Raw genomic sequence first — 18,607 nt, forward strand, 5'->3', positions numbered from 1 at the left:
TATCAGAACTGGGACATGGGCTGTCTAGTCTAGCGGTCAGAGCCGGAATCAGAAACCAGGCCAGGCGTCAGGGCTGGAATCAGGAACCAGGCCCAGGGCCGCCCAGAGGATTCAGGGGGACTGGGGTCTTCGGCCACAGGGGGCCCCTGCCACCGAATTGCCGCTGAAGACCTGGCACTTTGGCGGCGGGTCCCGGGGCAGAAGGACCCCCCACCATGGGTCTTCGGGGCACTTTGATGGCGGGTCCCAGAGTGGAAGGACCCCCTGCCGCTGAATTGCCGCTGAAGACCTGGCACTTTGGCAGTGGGTCCCAGTGTGGAAGGACACCCCCCCCCCGCCGCCAAATTGCCACTGAAGACCCAGAGTGGAAGAAGCTCTGGGGGCCTGGGCGCCGCGAGAGTTTTATAGACTCATAGACTCTAGGACTGGAAGGGACCTCGAGAGGTCATCGAGTCCAGTCCCTTGCCCTCATAGCAGGACCAAATACTGTCTAGACCATCCTTAATAGACATTTATCTAACCTACTCTTAAATATCTCCCGAGATGGAGATTCCACAACTTCCCTAGGCAATCTATTCCAGTGTTTAACTACCCTGACAGTTAGGAACTTTTTCCTAATGTCCAACCTAAATCTCCCTTGCTGCAGTTTAAGCCCATTGCTTCTTGTTCTATCATTGGAGGCTAAGGTGAACAAGTTTTCTCCCTCCTCCTGATGACACCCTTTTAGATACCTGAAAACTGTTATCATGTCCCCTCTCAGTCTTCGCTTTTCCAAACTAAACAAACCCAATTCCTTCAGCCTTCCTTCATAGGTCATGTTCTCAAGACCTTTAATCATTCTTGTTGCTCTTCTCTGGACCCTCTCCAATTTCTCCACATCTTTCTTGAAATGCGGTGCCCAGAACGGGACACAATACTCCAGTTGAGGCCTAACCAGCACAGAGTAAAGCGGAAGAATGACTTCTCGTGTCTTGTTTACAACACACCTGTTAATGCATCCCAGAATCACATTTGCTTTTTTTGCAACAGTATCACACTGTTGACTCATATTTAGCTTGTGGTCCACTATGGGGGGCTCCTGGAGTGGGGCCCCCGGAGCGAGTGAAGGACCCCACACCAGGGGCCCTGAAAAACTCTCGTGAGGCCCCTGCGGGACCAGGCCAGGCATCAGAACCGGAATCAGAACCAGGCCAGGCATCAGAGCCGGAATCAGGAGCCAGGCCAGGCGCCAGAGCTAGAATCAGAACCAGGGATCAAGGCACAGGTCAGGTGCAGAACAGCAGCCAGTCAGGAAGTCTTCCAATTGTTCAGACAACTTCCTGTGCCTCCTTCTGGCTTAAATAGGATGGTTGGGCCAATCAGAGGGGCCAGTCATCATCCCCTAGTGGGTGAGGCCCCTGGGAGGAGGCAGAGGTATGCTAGCCTCTCGCTTCTGATAGCGCTGGGTGCTGCTGGAGCATAAGGGCTGCCAAGGCCCTGGGTTCAAGACTTGGGTGCCAACTGGAGAAGCAGCAATTGAAGTGAATGCTGCTGCGTGGAGCCAGCAGAGCAACACTGGTTTATGCCAGCTGAGGATCTGGCCCCAAGTCTCTACAGGAAAGAGCCACGAAGAGAGTTGGGACAATTCACACCAGCTAAGGAGCTGCCCCTCAGAATGCTTTATCAGCAAACCAGCTGTGGAGGGGGGTTGTGGAGTCGTTGCTGTTAGAGATACCAGAGACTGAGCGTTTGCAGCTGGGTGTAGGGGGAATCACTCCGCTTGCTTGGCCCTGCCATGGTTTAGCTGAGATAGGCCATTATCTGAACTGTCCTCGGGCTCAGGCAGAGGCTTTGTGTTCTGCGCCGATCTCACTGCAGTTTATCATTTGTGCTCTAGTTTGTCCATTGTTTGATGATGTTACTTTGTATGGCACCCTTGCGTGCCCAGCCTGGCAGCGAACGGCCCAGCCCTTTAACAGGGGTGAGCAAACTGGAATCGACAGTTATTCATACAGCACCCCCAGACCTTATCCAAGCTCCGGCCCCCGGGTGCTAGACACTGCACAGACATATAGGGCCAAATTTTCCATCCAGCTCAGGGCCAGATTTCCAAGGGCTCAGCACCCAGCCCTGGCGGGAAAGGTGATCAGAAGGGCTCAGCACGTGACATGCTGGGCTTTTCTGAGCATCTGGATCTAGGTGCCTTTTGAAAATCCTGGCCCTACCCATGGACCATGTCCCCAAACGTTTTTTAGATTTGCAGCCGTTCCAGATGTCAGGCCCTTCTTAGAAACAAGTGGCCTGGGAAGCTCTTCAAGTGCTTGGACTCAAGCTCTCTCTTCCAGCCTGTGTTGTATCGGGTTAGTTCGGCCCTTCCGTAGGCAGGCAGGGCTGGAGGCACAGGACCCAGTTCTCTTCTTGCAGCCGGACAGCCAGTGTGGGGATGTGCCAGTTCGGCTCAGCCTGGATTTAAAGAGACACAAGGTCGATTTCAGCTCAAAGAGGTAGGTTTGGGTAAAAACCTCGGGCAAATGGATGCATCCTCCTGGTGGCCAATCTCCCCCTGTAGTCTCCGGTCAGAGCCAGGGAGGCTGGCATGCAGACTCACCTGGGGAAGGCCTGGGTGCAGTGGCCAAGCGGAGGTTATTAACCCCCCTCACTCCTAATACCCAGGGGTGGCACAGCTGCCAGGTGCAACTTGGCCATTCCAGCTCCCTTGTGCCAGCCAAGCTGGGGGTGGGGTTTCCTAGGTGAGATGCCCCTGCAGGACCTGGCTCCAGGCTCTGGCCCACGTGGGGCCCTCTGTGGCTGGGGTGCCCAGCAGGGTGCTGCCAGGGCAGAGCGCAGAGGTGGGCCCTGGTTCCACCCAGCCTGCCAGCAGCGGCGGCACCAGCATCGTCTCCCCCCCGCCCACCGCTTCCCGCAGGGCCAGCCCCGCCGCACCGCGCTGGGTGTGGCCGAGCCCTGGTGCGGGCCTGCTGGCCCCGGCACCGCTGCTGGGCATCGCCGGGTGCCTGCTGCTGTCGTTGGCCTGGGGGTCCGCTGTGCTGCATTGCGGGGCGGGCACCTCCTCCCCCCCGCCCTCCCTTGGAGGCAGCGGGACTATCTGGGCCGGGCAGCAGCGCTGTCCTCGGGCAGGAATGTCCCTGCTCGCCCAGATAATGTTATTTATATCGCAGGGCTGGGCGGCTCCGCTCGGCGCTCCCCGCGCTGCCCCTGCCCCAGCCCCGCCGCGCCTCTGCCTCGCCGCTGCCCGGGACTCTGCGCTGCTGCCGCTGCCCTGGACAGGTGAGTCCGCGCCGGCCGTGAGTTGCGCGGGGATGGGGCCGGGGCCGGGGCCCGGATCCAGGGCGCACGGAGGGACAAAGTGTCCGGATCAGGGGCGCACGGAGCGAGAAAGTGTCCGGATCCGGGGGCAGGGAAGGGACGAAGTCCGGATCCGGGGCGCACGGAGGGACAAAGTGTCCGGATCCGGGGGGCAGGGAAGGGAGGGGGCCCGGATCCGGGGCGCACGGAGGGAGGAAGTGTCCGGATCTGGGGCGCAGGGGAGGGACGGGGTCTGGATCCGGGGCGCACGGAGGGACAAAGTGTCCGGATCAGGGGCGCACGGAGCGAGAAAGTGTCCGGATCTGAGGGGCAGGGAAGGGACGGGGTCCGGATCCGGGGCGCACGGAGGGAGAAAGTGTCCGGATCCGGGGGGCAGGGAAGGGACGGGGTCTGGATCCGGGGCGCACGGAGGGGGGCCGGGTGCAAGGGAGGAGGCTGCAGGGACGCAGAGAGAGGGCGCAGAACTGGGAGACACCCCCCCCCCGCAGCACACACACCGCTCTCCGGACACCGGCCCAGCCCTCTGCGCTGGCGCCGGCTGCTGTGCCGCAGGGAGCCCGGGCGCTGCGTGGAATGATGCGCCCTGGAGAAGCCTATTTATAGCGTGGACTTGGAGACAGTTTCCTGGCAAGCCTCTGGAAGGTGCGCGGGTGGGGGGTTGTTTCAGTCCCCCCATGCCCCTCTCGGCTGGTCCCCAGCCCTGCCTCAGGGACTCCTGGGGGGAGCCGGATGAGGGTCCCTTTCTCCTTGCCCTACTGGGGCGCTAAGAAGCCAATTGCCGTGTTTGTGTCCTGGGGTCAGGGGTTCTCCCAGCACAGCCCCAAGTAGCAGCGTCTCTGGAAAGATCTGGTACAGACAGAGCAAAGTTCGGGTCTGTGTGCGCGCTCTGTGCCTGGGCGTGCTCTAAATCCCCTGCCCCAAGGGATTTAGTATTTAGATTGCAAGTCCTTTGAGGTAGGGACTGTCCAGTTTGTCCTGTGTTCAACACCCTGTCATTAGTTGCAGTGTAAGGACAAGCTGGATAAAAAGGGGGGGGGGGCTATGGAGCCTTTCCTCTGGGGGTCTCTGGCTTGAATCCAGCCTGTGTTTGCTGTTAAGGAGCCGCTGCCATCGTCTGATATGACATGTGTGGATCTGGGTTCAGGTGCTTAGAGCCCAGGCCAAGCCTCCACTGCTGGCACCTCTAGCAGGAGTCAGCATGCAGCTCCCTGCCAGCGCAGGACGGTTCCTTATGGAGTGTATCCTGGTGCTTGTTCTAATCTTTCATGAATCTCAAGTGAGGGGAGCTTCTGCCTTTCCCTGGGGAAGGCCAGTGGCTGAGGAGAAGCTTCCTCCAGGCCTTAGAAGTGGCACTTCCCCCAGTGCTGCGGCGCGGCAGGGGCTGTTTGGTGGACCCCATGATGGCAATGTTGGTGTCTGGTGCTCTCAGTCCATCCAGCTCCTTGCACTTTGAAAGTGAGTGAAACTGCCTGTGTCTGGTCAGAACCCTGGGCAGAGAAATCTGCCTTCACCCAGCTGAGACTGGCTTCCCCACTAGTCCAGCTAGTCTTGGCCCATCCTTCCTGTACATTAGCTCACCATTTAGTCCTCCCTCCAGCCCGAGTTCTCTTCTTCATGGGCCCCATTCGATTCACATCTCTGGGGTTTTGTCTCTCAAGCTGTGTACGCTGTAGGATGATCGGACAGCAAGTGTGAAAAATCGGGATGGGAAGTGGGGGGTAATAGGGACCTCTATAAGAAAAAGCCCCCCCAAAATCAGGACTGTCCCTATAAAATCAGGACATCTGGTCACCTTGGTACTCTGCCACTGTGGGGCCTGAAACTGACAGGAGCCAGGAAGGGCTGACTGGCTGCCCCCTGTCATTTCTTTGGTCATTTTAAAGGGAGCAGCACCTCAGATTGCACCTTCCTGCATGTGAAAGTGTGAGCCAGAGAGCCCCCATCTCTGCCCTCCAGTCTGTTCACTGAATGCAGCTGGGTATTGTGACGGAGCATCTACAGACCACAGAGTCAGGAATGCAAAAGTTCTGCTTCCTGAAGCAATGCTAACTCGGCCCACGTTGCACACAGCGATCACATCTCAGTCCCTGAGCACCTCCGATCCCAGCCCCAACAGTGGCTTCCTTTCTGCGGTTCATGTATAGAAATATGATGTGCAAACCCTCAGGTGGAAGGCTTGATGTCATGGCTTGGCTTCCGACAGCTGCCCTGACACTGAGTTGGATGGAGGTTGTCCTCCTGATGCATTTTCGTTGCTAAGTGTATGATCCAAGTGAATGGTCAGCTCTTTCACTCTTCTGGATGTCGTCAAAATGTGTCAGTGCAGTTCCCTGTGCTTTTTAGTGCCTGCCCTTGTCATAAACAGATAGTTAAGGGTTAATGTCTCTCTTACCTGTAAAGGGTTAACAAACAGGGACCCCAAACACCTGACCAGAGGACCAATCAGGAGACAAGATACTTTCAAACCTCATGGGAGGGAAGCCTTTGTTTGTGGGTTTTGGGTTTGGCTTTGTTCTCTCTGGGTCCTGGATGGGACTAGAGGTGCAACCAGGTTTCTGCCAATTTCCCTGCTACAGTCTCTTATCTATTCAGAATTGTGAGTAAGAAAAGGCGGTCATAGTCTTTTAATTTTTTTTTCCATTTACATAGGTGTACTTGCTGGAAGTAGCTTAAATTGTTTCTCTGCTGGAGAAAGTTTCTTTCTATTGTTTATAGTTGAAAGACCCTGTAACTGTTTACCATCTAAAGTGCAGAGATAAACCTTTTACTTTTTTCTTTCTTTCTTATTAAAAGTTTTGCTTTTAAGACCTGTTTAATTTTTTTCTCCTAGTTAAGGTTCAAGGGAATTGGTGGGGAGAAGGGAAGGATAAATTTTCTCTTTGTGTTATATTCATGCAGCTTGTATTGCCTCTGGGTGAGGGGGAAGGTAACACTCCTCTGGTGTGGTGATTCAAAAAGTTGAATCAGGCGATCTTCTAGTGTTCCCAGGGCAGATCCTAGTGTTCCCAGGGCGGGAAGGAGCTGGGAGGAAGAAGGGAGGGGAGAGGGAATGGCTTATTTCCCTTTGTTGTGAGACTCAAGGAATCTGGGTCTTGGGGTCCCCTGGGAAGGTTTTGGGGGGACCAGAGGGTATCAGGCCCTAAAAATTCCTGATTGGTGGCAGCCTATCAAATCTAAGCTGGTAATTAAGCTTAGGGGAATTCATGCTAGTACCCATATTTTGGACGCTAAGATCCAGAATTGGGAATTATACTTGACATGGTGTGCAGTGTGTGGGAAAGAGTAGAATCCAAAAGCCAGTAGAATTATTAATTTTCTTTTCTCTGTTAGCTGCTTGTAAGCAGAGAGAAGGGTTTGTTTTTTTAAAACCTACAGCCAGAGAATTTTTTTTTCCTTGCTCCGTCTGGCTATGCATAGAAATGGCCTCAGGCAAGGGCCATTAAGATTAACAGGGGTCTTTTGTTAGACAATAGAACTCCAGCTGTGAGTCAACTATACCAGCAGAACACACATGCAAATTAAAAAAAAAATTAAAAGACTATGACCGCCTTTTCTTACTCACAATTCTGAATAGATAAGAGACTGTAGCAGGGAGATTGGCAGAAACCTGGTTGCACCTCTAGTCCGGTCCAGGACCCAGAGAGAACAAAGCCAAACCCAAAGCCCACAAACAAAGGCTTCCCTCCCATGAGATTTGAAAGTATCTTGTCTTCTGATTGGTCCTCTGGTCAGGTGTTTGGGGTCCCTGTTTGTTAACCCTTTACAGATAAGAGAGACATTAACCCTTAACTATCTGTTTATGACAGCCCTGCACATCGTCTGTGCCTGAGAGGGCTGCCAAGGTTCAGAGCTCGAAAAGAAAATATCTGACATTGTGTCCTCCGTGAGCTAAGGCTTCAGAATGTCTGGGCAGAGCTGGCCGGAGGAGGTCCGGTCCATGTGCGGTGGTTTTGTAGACTTTGCCAGAAAGGCTTGGTGACCCCATAGTTAGGGGCACTCAGCTTGGACATGAGAACACCTGGATCCAGCTTCCTGCTCCTCTGCAAACTCCCTATGTGATGTCAGCTTGTCTCTCTGTCCCTCTACTCCCCATCACAGAGATGTGTGAAGAGACGCACACGGAGATTGGGAGCTGCTCAGACACTGTGGTGATGGGGACCATGTCGCTTATGGAGACAGTGAACTTTCTGAGGCCAAGGGCATCTTGGGTTCTGTGTCTGCAGTGCCTCATCTGATGGGGGCCTGGGCTTGGCTGGAGTACCTAGGCGCTACCAGCACATTGTGAGAGAGAAAGAGCCGGGTGGCCTAACGCCCCAGCTGTGGTGGCAATGGCTGTGTATGTTGTGCTGTTACTAACTGTTTCCCCTCTGCTCCTTCAGCAAATGTCCCAGACTGGCCTGGCATCACCTCGCTACCGTTCTGGCTTGGTTCTTTGGTTACGTTCTTTGCCATGATCTGAAAGCCTGGACAGCCATAACCTGCCCATACTGCCCCGCCCCTCTCAGCTAGTACCCTTGCCTAGGGCAGACAGTGTTGCCTAGTGGATATCGCATGGGGCTGGGGCCCAGGAGACCTGGGTTCTAGTCCCAGTTCTGTTAGTGCCCTGTGGGGTGGCCTTGAGCAAGTCATTTCATCGCCCCTTGCCTCAGTTTCCCCATCTGTAAAAGAGGCAGAATGCTCATTTGTGAAACACTTTGAGATCCCCTGACAGCAAGCGCTATGTAAGAGCGAGCTAGGGCCTTCCAGGGGACCCTGCCACTAAAGGGGCCTCCCAGGGGACCCTGCCCCTGCCTTTCAAAGAAGCACCCCGCTCATAGCCTCAGCAGGTGGCCTGTTGCTGCCTTATTAAGATCTCTGCTTTACTGAAAGCAAAACACTAGGAAGCCTCCAATTTGCACCGGAAGGCTACGTCTACCCTTCCAGCACCATGTCCAGCAGTGCCGCCCCCAGTGACACTCATGCTTTTTAGCAGCATGGTTGCCCAGTGCCTCTCCAGTGTTTCCCCACCGCGGTGAAAGGCTCCAGCGCTGGGGTGGGAGGGAGCAATCAGAGGCTCCATCAGCTCCCCACTGCTGGAGCCTTTCCCCACTGCCGTCCCTTGCCAGAGTCTTTCCCTGCAGCATGTGCTCTGCACGCCACCATGAGCCTAGCCAGAGCCTTAGCTGAGAGGTGACCCAGTATTTCTACTACTGGCCTTCTTGTCTCAGCTTCTCCTCTTGTGTTCTGTACCTCGCCATCTCACCTGGCTCTTTGGGTGCAGGGTGTGTCTATTTCTGGGGGCCCAGCTGTGGCCGTGAGTCAGATCTGCCTGCTGGCTCTTTAATTACACGGCCGGATACCTGAGCTGCCTTCCAGTCCTGACTGCAGCCTCTGGGTGCTGCTGTGAGAGGAACAAAGTTAATACCCTGACCCCAGATGCCCAACCAACCCGCAACCCAGTCCCTAGCCCCAGTCGGATGCGGGAGAGGAAGGTGGTGGCAGGGCTTTTCTGAGCTCTGCCCACAAAAGGGCCCCACTCAGATGAGGCAGGACAGGGTTGTGTTGCTGCTACGCTCCCTCTCTCTGAAGCTGGGATGAGCCCGGGCTCCCTGATTGGCAAAAAAACCCCAGTGCTGGCGCATCCCAAAGGCCATGCACGTTTGGCACCCAGGAGCCCTGGCACCCAGTGAGCCGTGCAGAGTGCAGCCCCTCCCCTTCCTTGCTGACAGGCGCCGTGCTGTGGCTGGCAGTGATAACGTCCCCTCACCATGAAGAACAGGACAGTTCACACCTCTGCGAGCGATGGTCCCAGGGTCCCTGCGGACTCCGGGCTGGTTACACCCAGACACCTTTCTGAGAGATTTGTTTTCACAACCGTAACGGCTAAAGACTGACGTTGTTTTTACATGGAACAGAGATTCTGGAAATTGAGACAGCAGGTGCTGCTACAGCGTGGAGGAGCATCTGGGCTGTTCCTGTGCTGAATTCCCTGTCCCTCTGGGCCTAACTTCCCCAGAGCTCTGGTTCTTGAAGAAGTCAGCGAAGTCAGGGAAGCTGCAGAAAGTAGAAGCAGCAAAGAATCCTGTGGCACCTTATAGACTAACAGACGTTTTGGAGCATGAGCTTTCGTGGGTGAATACCCACTTCCTCAGATGCATGTGAGGAAGTGGGTATTCACCCACGAAAGCTCATGCTCCAAAACGTCTGTTAGTCTATAAGGTGCCACAGGATTCTTTGCTGCTTTTACAGATCCAGACTAACACGGCTACCCTCTGATACTGCAGAAAGTAGAAAGATGCCATCAGGCGCATTGAGCCTCAAATTCTTAGAGGCTTTAGAAGTTAGATGCTGAAGTGAACATGCAGAGTTTTGCCCAAACAGGCCTGCCATTTCCCTTGCTACAGATGATTTATCTCCCTGTTCAGCGAATCTAAATAATATCGCGTAGTACCTCTTCAGTATGTTAATCTTCAGAGGGATTTCCAGACAGTACCTGAGCCGGGGTGGCCCTGAGCGAATGGTGGGGGATTAGCTGCTTGATTCCTATAATGTTGTTTTCACGGGGCAGCCTCTCACGTCAGCACTTGTCACCCGTTAACTAAAAGGAGACCCCCTCCCCCCAGCCCACCACGGGCCACAGGATACGTTTCCGTGCACCCTGTGGGCCAGTCTGAAATTCACAGCGATCAGACACAGCGGGAGCTCTGCATCGGCCACAGTCTTGACTGCCCTTTAGCAAACTGGGTGTTCAGGAAATTTGGTTTCCCTGTATAACAATCTGTGATTAGCCTGATGAAAATCACCCAAGTGGCTCAGGGACCAGGTGGACACAGACGCCTGCGTCACCTAACGGACGGGTGCTCTTTCTGTTGTGGTTCTCAGAAGCAGGCGTCTCAGCTTATGTCCAGACTTGAAAGCGCTCTGACCTTTTCTGAGCAAAGGTCTGTCCCGACGGCTGCAGTGAGTCTGATCTGCCCAGAAGTGCCGGCTCTCTGGTTGCCAGGCCAGATACCTTGCCATTCAGCCAGCCCAGCCGAGTGTCCAATACCAGGGAGGATTCCTACCCTTACACCTCATGTACCGCATTAAGACACATACCCAACGCGCTGGCAATGCTCCGAACGGAAGCAGCAGTCATATTTCATACTCTGCCCCCTCCTCCCTCACCAGACACTCTCTCTCAGACCCTGCCTTGATTTCCCACCCTCCGCACTTCACTTCTGTGTTGAAAACAGGGCCCGGGTTCTCTGGTCACTGTGGTGCTCTGAAGGTTTGTGCAGTTCCCCAAAGTTTAAGGTGTTTCTTTAGCGTGATCTCAGGCACCAGCGTGATTTCTGGTTCTTGTTGTTCCACCCTGTTGCGTCGGGCAGTCTGCTGTATCTAGCGTAGGTGTTTCTATGGCCCCCACTGCTGGAGTATCTGTGTCAACGGATTTAGCCTGGTGTCACGGAGTCACAGGCTCTGGTCTATGCCCCAGCTGGTCACCAGACCCCTGGGAGTTACCCGTTAGCGTACCGGCCCTACACACCTCCGCAGGGGCAGGCCTGCGGCCTCCCTGCACCGAATCCAGCCCCTGCGGGAGGTGTGTACCATGTCCCTTCAGGCACAAAGCTCCCCTCAGGATGTAGTTACACTAACACCGGCAGCCTTGAGTCATAGCCATTAGCCCTCCCCTCAGACTGGTACCCTGGTGAGCCAGGGCTCCGTCTCTGGCTCCCTCTTTTGTCCCTTTGTCCCCACAGGATAGGGACCCTGAGTCCCCAGGGCAGCCCCTCTGCTCATCACCTGATTCCTTTCCCCCTTGTTTTCCAGCTCAGTTCCCACGTCCCACCTGCCCCGGGTTTCAGTGGATTGCTTAGGCCTTAAGGTGTTAGGGTGACCAGACAGCAAGTGTGAAAAATCGGGACGAGTGGGGGGTAATAGGAGCCTATATAAGAGAAAGACCCCAAAATCGGGACTGTCCCTATAAAATCAGGACATCTGGTCACCCTATGAGGCGTCTTTGTCAGGCTCTTGATTTGTCTTCTTTAACGGGCCAGACAGGGAGTGACACCCACCTTCCGACGCTTCTTGTTCTGCCCTGAGAGCAGATCTCATCCTTTCCCCCGACACTGGGTAGCCATGCAAGGTGTGGGAGGAAACTGAGGCAAGCATCAGCATCATTAAAACGCTACAAACAACTCCCTCTTGGTCACACCTCACAACACTGGGGAAGGGGAGTTGTACCCACACAGGGCCTGAAGGGGTTAATGGGGGCCTGAGAAGCCTGTTAAGCCCAGGCTTCACTGAGGGTGGGGCCCAGCTGGGGAGGAGCTGGGTGGTGATAAAGCCAGGAAGTTTGCAGCAGAGGTGGGGGGGGGGTCCAGAGGGGCAGCAAGGAGTCTAAGGGAGCAGACCTTAGCTGCCAGCCCCCTGGGCTGAAGCCCAGAGTAGAGGAAGGGCCTGCGTTCCCCTCCCAGCCACTGAGGAAAGTGAGGTGAAGCCCCTGAGATAAGGGGTGTGAGGACCACAAAGCCCAGAGATGGAGGGAGGACCTGCTACAAGACCCCAGGATATAGCTGGGTTGGACTCTCTGTTACCCCGGAAGATGTGGACTAAAGCGTGACCAGGCCGGAGGGCCGAGTGGCAGGAAGAGAGACCACTGCAGCTATGGAGTGACTGTGGGCAGGGGGACCATCCAGGGGCATCCCTACTGTGCCACCTCTGGCTATGGGGATGTGCTCTTGCAGTGAGTAGACCCCTTGACAGGATTTCACATAGATTGTAAGCGCCTTGGAGCAGGGCCCATCTTGTTTGTCCAGCACCTGGCACAATGGAGTCCTGGCTCAGGCCTGGGCTCCCAAGTGCTGTGGTAATACAAATAATGGTAATACAGATGGGAAACTGAGGCACGGAGAGGCTAAGTGACCTGGCCAAGGTTACACAGGAAGTTTGTGGCAGAGTAGGGACTTGAAATGAGGTCTCAAGTCCTGGGCTAGTGCCTGAACCACTTCTTGGAAAAGGCAAGTTTAAGAGTGGGCTGCAGTGCTGCCAGCTCGCATGGTTTTTTTTCCATGACTCCCCCAATATTTGGCATTGTTCTAAAGCACCAGCTGCTGGAGTCAGGTGAGAATCTTTCCTCCTTTGAAAACAGTAAGTCTAGCCCATGTGGCTGCAGAGAAAAGCTTGAAAAGCTGGCCCCTTGAGGCTCTGAAACTCAGAAGGCAAAGGAAGGGAACCTCACGGGTTGTTTGGTGGAGAAAATCAGGTGATTTTAAAGAGGATTGTATTTTGGGGGGAGCCTGCTTGCTGATCCCTGACTGGTGAGTCTCGGCAAGGCAGGAGAGGTCTGTGGCAGGGGGACACTTCTCCGAAGGGACCAGAGATTATACTCTGGTTTATGTCACTGAGCTCTATTTTTAGCCTGTGGAGTGTCAGCGTGTGCATATGTCCTGTGGTTTAATTGATATGGGAGGCTCACTGCAGCCAGTCCCTGCTCTCAGGATGTGCCCAGTGTTGGCTAGACGGCCAGGACACCTTTGGGCGTTGACTTCTGGGGAAACACGATGTGTCTGGAAAAGGGTTGTTTCTTTATTTGCTTCCCCCAAGCACCCTCCCAAAGGAGAAAGCCAGATCCCACAGACTCTGCCGTCTTGTGCTTCTGGTCTGGGCTGCTGTCTGGGCAAAGGCTGGCGGATTGTGGGGATGGGCTGGCAGATGGATCGACTCCCCTTGGGCACAGTGAGAGCGGGACACCTGGAAGCCCGTTTGGTTCCTAGAGCACTAGGACAGAGTTAGTGCGTGTGGGGAGAGGGATGGCCATGTCTGCCCTCTTGGAGGAGCTGCTGATGCTACTTACATCGGCGGAGACGCGTCCCAATGGTTGAACGATGCAGCGGTCCCTTGCTCCCGTATCCGTAGGCAGGGTGCTGAGCCTGGGGACACGGATATGGGCTCTGCCTGTTACAACAGGGCTCTTCTCTGCTGAGCATCGTGCAACTTCCAGCAGCACTGAACGGGGGTAGCGCTTTGCCACTCGCCTTTCCCGGCGCATCAATTCTTCGCCCCCACTCGGGGTGCCGGGCCACGGCGGCTGGAGAAGGAGCGGCACCGCCCGTCAGCTCACACTCACTCCTATCGTTTGTTCCTGCCGGCCCTTGGGCCGACCTTGAGGCTGCCGCGTGGAAGCGCAGCGCCACGTGGGGCCCGTGCCGATGGGATGCATGTGTCCGTGTGCCAGCGGTGAAGATGGCCATGCCTGGCGCTCCCTCACCACAGCCACCTCTGGGGGCCACCGTCACTGGGCAGGGCAGCAGGACAGAGATTAACAAGCATTTTCCAGCCTTGGGAAGGGCTGTGCCATGGGGACCATCGCTCCCAATGCGGCAGGCGGGGAGTGAAGCCAGGAGTGCCTGGAACATGTCCCATGTCTCTGACCCAGCTGTGAGAGTGTGACTCTTCCTCCCGATCGCACCACTTCCAAAGGGTTCCCCTTCTGTGGTGCTGCCAGCGGGGAGCTGGGCCCCGTGGAGGGGGGGAGCAGGTGAAATCCAGCCCGGTCATTACGGGGAGAGCAGTGGCTGGGATCTTGAGCCCTTTACCGGCGGGGTCCGTCCCACCCAATGTGCCCTGCTCTGGAGAGCACAGCCCCTGTCCCCAGCAGTGTGTGCCAGCCTGGGGGCAGGGAGGCGTGGGAAGAGCTGTGAGAAGCTACCCACCTTTTGTCCCTGCTCCTGCTCCTGCAGAGCCAGCGTGAGCCACGCACACGTGCAGGGCTTCAGGCCCGAGCGCCTGCGCTCCGCCGTGACCCTGGCCCACAGCCCCAGCAGGGCCGGCTTTTGGAAGTGCAGGGCCCAATTCCAACAGTTTTGGCGGGGCCCCAGCAGGGATGACTTAAAAAAAAATGTAAAAAAACCAAATGGGGCTTGTACTCACCCTGCGGCGCTCTGAGTCTTCGGCGGCGGGTCCTGCACTCGCTCCAGGTCTTTGGCGGCACTGAAGGACCCGGCACCGAAGTGCCACCGAAGACCCAGAGCAAGCGAAGGACCCGGCACCGAAGTGCCGCTGAAGACCCGGAGCGCTGCCAGGTGAGTAAAAATTAAAAAAGGCGCCTCTAGGCAGGGAAGGGATTCTCCCTGGAAGTGGGGCCCTCTTAGGCACGGGGCTCGATTCAGGGCAATTGGTGGAATAGGCCTAAAGCCGGCCCTGAGCCCCAGCCCCGCATGCTCACACCCAGGGCAGGCTGTGGCGGGGTGGGGGGATACCCCGTGAGAGCCAGAACCCAGCAGTAGCTAGCATGTGTGTGTGCCCATTCCCTACCCTGCACACACCCCCAACATCCTTCCGCACCCAGGGCCAGCTCCAGGGTTTTTGCCGCCCCAAGCGGCGGAAAAAAAAAGCCGCGATTATGATCAGCGGCAGCTCCACTGTGCTGCTTTCTTCTTCGGTGGCAATTCAGCGGCGGGTCCTTCCCTTCCGAGAGGGACCGAGGGACCCACTGCCGAATTGCCGCCGAAGAGCCCGACGTGCTGCCCCTTCCCCTTGGCCGCCCCAAGCACCTGCTTGCTGAGCTGGTGCCTGGAGTCGGCCCTGCCCACATCCCATGTTCTGGCAAGATCCTGGTTACGTGTGTGAGACGCTCTCGTGTGTGTGTATGGCTCTCATGTGTGTGTCTCTGTGTGTGAGAGATATGTGTGTGTGAGAGAGAGACTCATGTGTGTGACACTTGTGTGTGAGACTCGTGTATGTATGTGTGATAGAGAGACACTTGTGTGTGTGTGAGAGAGACTCGTGTGAGAGACTCGTGTGTGAGAGACATTCGTGTGTGTGTGTGAGAGACGCTCCTGTGTGATGCTTGTGTGTGTGTGTGTGTGCGTGATACTTTTGTGTGTGTGTGTGAGAGAGAGAGAGAGAGAAAGAGAGACACTCATGTGTGCTTCAGAGTAGCAGCCGTGTTAGTTTGTATCCGCAAAGTGAACAGGGGTACTTGTGGCACCTTAGAGATTAACCAATTTATTTGAGCATAAGCTTTCATAGGCTACAGCCCACTTCATCAGATGCATGTGTGCGTGAGACTTTTGTGTGTGTGTGTGTCAGAGAGAGAGAGACACTTGTGTGTGTGTGTGTGCCTCATCCATTCCCAGTGGGAGCTGGTTTCCTGTGGGGCCCGCCTGCTACATGACCTCTCATTGTGTCCTGCCTCAACTCTGCATTCCCCAATTTCCGCCCCCCTCTGTTCGAGGCCTGTCTGACTCAGCGTGGATCAGACCCAGCCTAGCCCACAGGGAATGGAGTGAGCTACCTTGCACTGCTGAGGCCTGTGAGCAGGGTGGCTGCAGGCTGGCTGCAGTTCCTACCCAGCCTGTGCTTCAGGGATGGCAGATGGAGCTCATAAAACAAAAGCAAACGAGCCTCTCGGATTCAGTGTGGCTGGTTGCTCGGGCTGGTGTCACATTATAATATAGTGACTCTGTTGTGATGCAAGGCAGAAACGCTCTAAACATCTGTGGGAAGAAGTAGGATACAAATACTCCAAAAGCCCGGCGACACGTTTCCAAAAGCAGCATGCCATGGACTGCATTGTTGGACAAAGTCCCTTGCTATGAGGGCCAATTTTATCGCATATCCACTGAAAATGAGAGCTGGTGAGAAACCTTCCAACCGAAAACTCTGCTTGGACAAAGCTTCAATGCTTTGTGAGAACGTATCGATTTCATTGACGCCCCCACAGGAGAGCATCAAAACCTTGTGTTCCAGCTTTAGCATTTCGCCTCTTCTGTTATATTAAACTAGTTGGCAAGCTCTGTGGGGCAGAGACCATCTCCTTGTCCTGGGTCTCTGCAGCGCCTAGCACAATGGAGCCATGATGGTGGCTCTGAGATGCGACATTAATACAAATAACAGTACATGATCATTATATTGTCTTACAAAATCAAAATGGTTAGACCGGTGTAGTAGAAACCACAGTGTAAAAGGATATAATCTAAAAGTCTCAGTGAAAAAGACATGCGTCGATAAGGCCGTGAATGAAATATTTCAGAATGTTTCATCTTGCAAAAATTCCAAGAATTTGCCTTTTTGTCTCGATCTGAGGCTGAAGCCGGTGTTTGAAATCTTGGGCCATCCTGTGAGGTGCCAAGCCCATTGTCCAGCCGGTTCTGTTTCGAATGCTGCAAGCGCTTTGCTTTCCCAGACCTGCGGGAGTGGGTTCTGAACCAGTGCACACAGAAAACGCAGAACTTTGTCGAGCGGCTGCAAAATGCGCCCACCTCGTTCCCCACTCCAGTAGCTTTCCCGAAGACAGGTTGTGCTTCCACTGCCTACTGAGCTGCAGGGCTCCCGCGGGCCGCTGAACAAAACCCAGGCAGGATCGGGGGCTGCAGCACTGGACTTGCTAATCAGTTGTCCCCTCCATCAGCAATGCAAGATGAAAGGAAGGGTGGCCTTGTGGTTAGGGTGCTAGCCAGTGTTCAAATGCCTGCTCTGCTACAGACTTCCTGTGTTACCTTGGGCAAATCACTTGGACTTTCTTATCCCCATTTGAAAAATGGGGCTCATACCCCTGCATTGGGGTGCATGAGGTTAAATATATCAGCGCCGAAGTGGACCTCGACTCCTGCCGTGATGGAAGCCAGATAAATATTATAGATAAATTCTCTGTTTTTCCCATGGCAAATTCAAGTGGCACACCACCCGTAGGTTTGCACGATGCTGGAGATGACTGTAACAAGTCCTCTATTAACCCCCTGCTGGCTGATGCCGCTCTTTGCTGAAGAATGAAGTAAAAGTCATCATCGAATTACCCAGTCCCAAGAAACCCAAGAGGAGGTGAAAGGGCAGCACGAGAAAACGGAGCTGCTGCAGACTTTTCCCCCACAACAGCCAACACAACGGACGCTGCCAGGCAGCTGGCCGGTGCGTTCTCGCACCCCTGCAGAGCCTAGGTTTGGGGTCTGTGCGAGCAATGGACCCTACAGGGAGTGGGGAGACCTAGTCTTTAAAAAAGGGATGAAGGAGAATCCGGGGAACTGCAGCCTCACCTCAGTCCCTGGAAAAATCACGGAGCAAGTCCTCAAGGAATCCATTTTGAAGCACTTGGAGGAGAAGAAGGTGATCAGGAACAGTCAACATGGATTCACCAAAGGCAAATCATGCCTGACCAACCTGATTGCCTTCTATGAGGAGATAATTGGCTCTGTGGATATGGGGAAAGCGGTGGATGGGATATATCTTGACTTTAGCAAAGCTTTCGATACAGTCTCCCATAGTATTCGTGCCAGCAAGTTAAAAAATTATGGATTGGATGGATGGACTATAAGGTGGAGAGAAAGCTGGTTAGATTGTCGAGCTCAACGGGTAGTGATCAACAGCTCAATGACTAGTTGGCAGCTGGTATCAAGCAGAGTGCCCCAGGGGTCGGTCCTGGGGCTGGTTTTGTTCAATATCTTTATTAATGATCTGGATAATGGGATAAATTGCACCCTCAGCAAGTTTGCAGATGACACTAAGCTGTGTGGAGAGGTAGATATGCTGGAGGGTCGGGATGGGGTCCAGAGTGACCTAGACAAATTAGAGGATTGGGCCAAAAGAAATCTGATGAGGTTCAATAAGGACAAGTGCAGAGTCCTACACTTAGGATGGAAGAATCCCATGCACCACTACAGGCTGGGGACTGACTGGCTAGGCAGCGGTTCTCCAGAAAAGGACCTAGGGGTTACAGTGGACGAGAAGCTGGATACGAGTCAACAGTGTGCCCTTGTTGCCAAAAAGGCTAATGGCATATTGGGCTGCATAAGTAGGAGCATTGCCAGCAGATTGAGGGAAGTGATTATTCCCCTCTATTCAGCACTGGTGAGGCCACATCTGGAGTATTGCATCCAGTTTTGGGCCCCCCACTACAGAAAGGATGTGGACAAATTGGAGAAAGTCCAGCGGAGGGCAACAAAAATGATCAGGGGTCTCAGGCACATGACTTACGAGGAGAGGCTGAGGGAACTGGGCTTATTTAGTCTGCAGAGAAGAGTGAGGGGGGATTTGATAGCAGCCTTCAACTACCTGAAGGGGGTTCCAAAGATGATGGAGCTCGGCTATTCTCAGTGGTGGCAGATGACAGAACAAGGAGCAATGGTCTCAAGTTGCAGTGGGGGAGGTTTAAGTTGGATATTAGGAAACACTATTTCACTAGGAGGGTGGTGAAGCACTGGAATGGGCTACCCAGAAAAGTGGTGGAATCTCCTTCCTTAGAGGTTTTTAAGGTCAGGCTTGACAAAGCTCTGGCTGGGATGATTTAGTTGGGGATTGAGCAGGGGGTTGGACTAGATGACTCTACTCATCTATGATTCTA

At 54.6% G+C, this 18,607-nt stretch overlaps 2 protein-coding genes across 2 annotated transcripts in view; both read left to right on the forward strand.

The window, feature by feature from the left end:
- The first annotated feature begins 3,186 nt into the window (after nt 1–3,186).
- The window catches only part of SPTB (spectrin beta, erythrocytic), a 128,334-nt gene continuing 112,913 nt past the window's right edge, over nt 3,187–18,607 (forward strand). The window contains 1 exon segment of the mRNA XM_030561938.1: nt 3,187–3,267. The gene's annotated coding sequence lies outside the window, so the exon portion shown is untranslated.
- Nucleotides 3,274–5,448, forward strand: LOC115651076 (keratin, type I cytoskeletal 9-like). The gene is made up of 2 exons (XM_030561953.1): nt 3,274–3,948; nt 5,190–5,448. The coding sequence occupies exons 1-2, from the start codon at nt 3,300–3,302 to the stop codon at nt 5,231–5,233; spliced, it is 693 nt and encodes a 230-aa protein (XP_030417813.1). The 5' UTR covers nt 3,274–3,299; the 3' UTR covers nt 5,234–5,448.

This window comes from Gopherus evgoodei, chromosome 4, assembly GCF_007399415.2.
Source record: "Gopherus evgoodei ecotype Sinaloan lineage chromosome 4, rGopEvg1_v1.p, whole genome shotgun sequence".
Lineage (NCBI taxonomy): Eukaryota > Metazoa > Chordata > Testudines > Testudinidae > Gopherus > Gopherus evgoodei.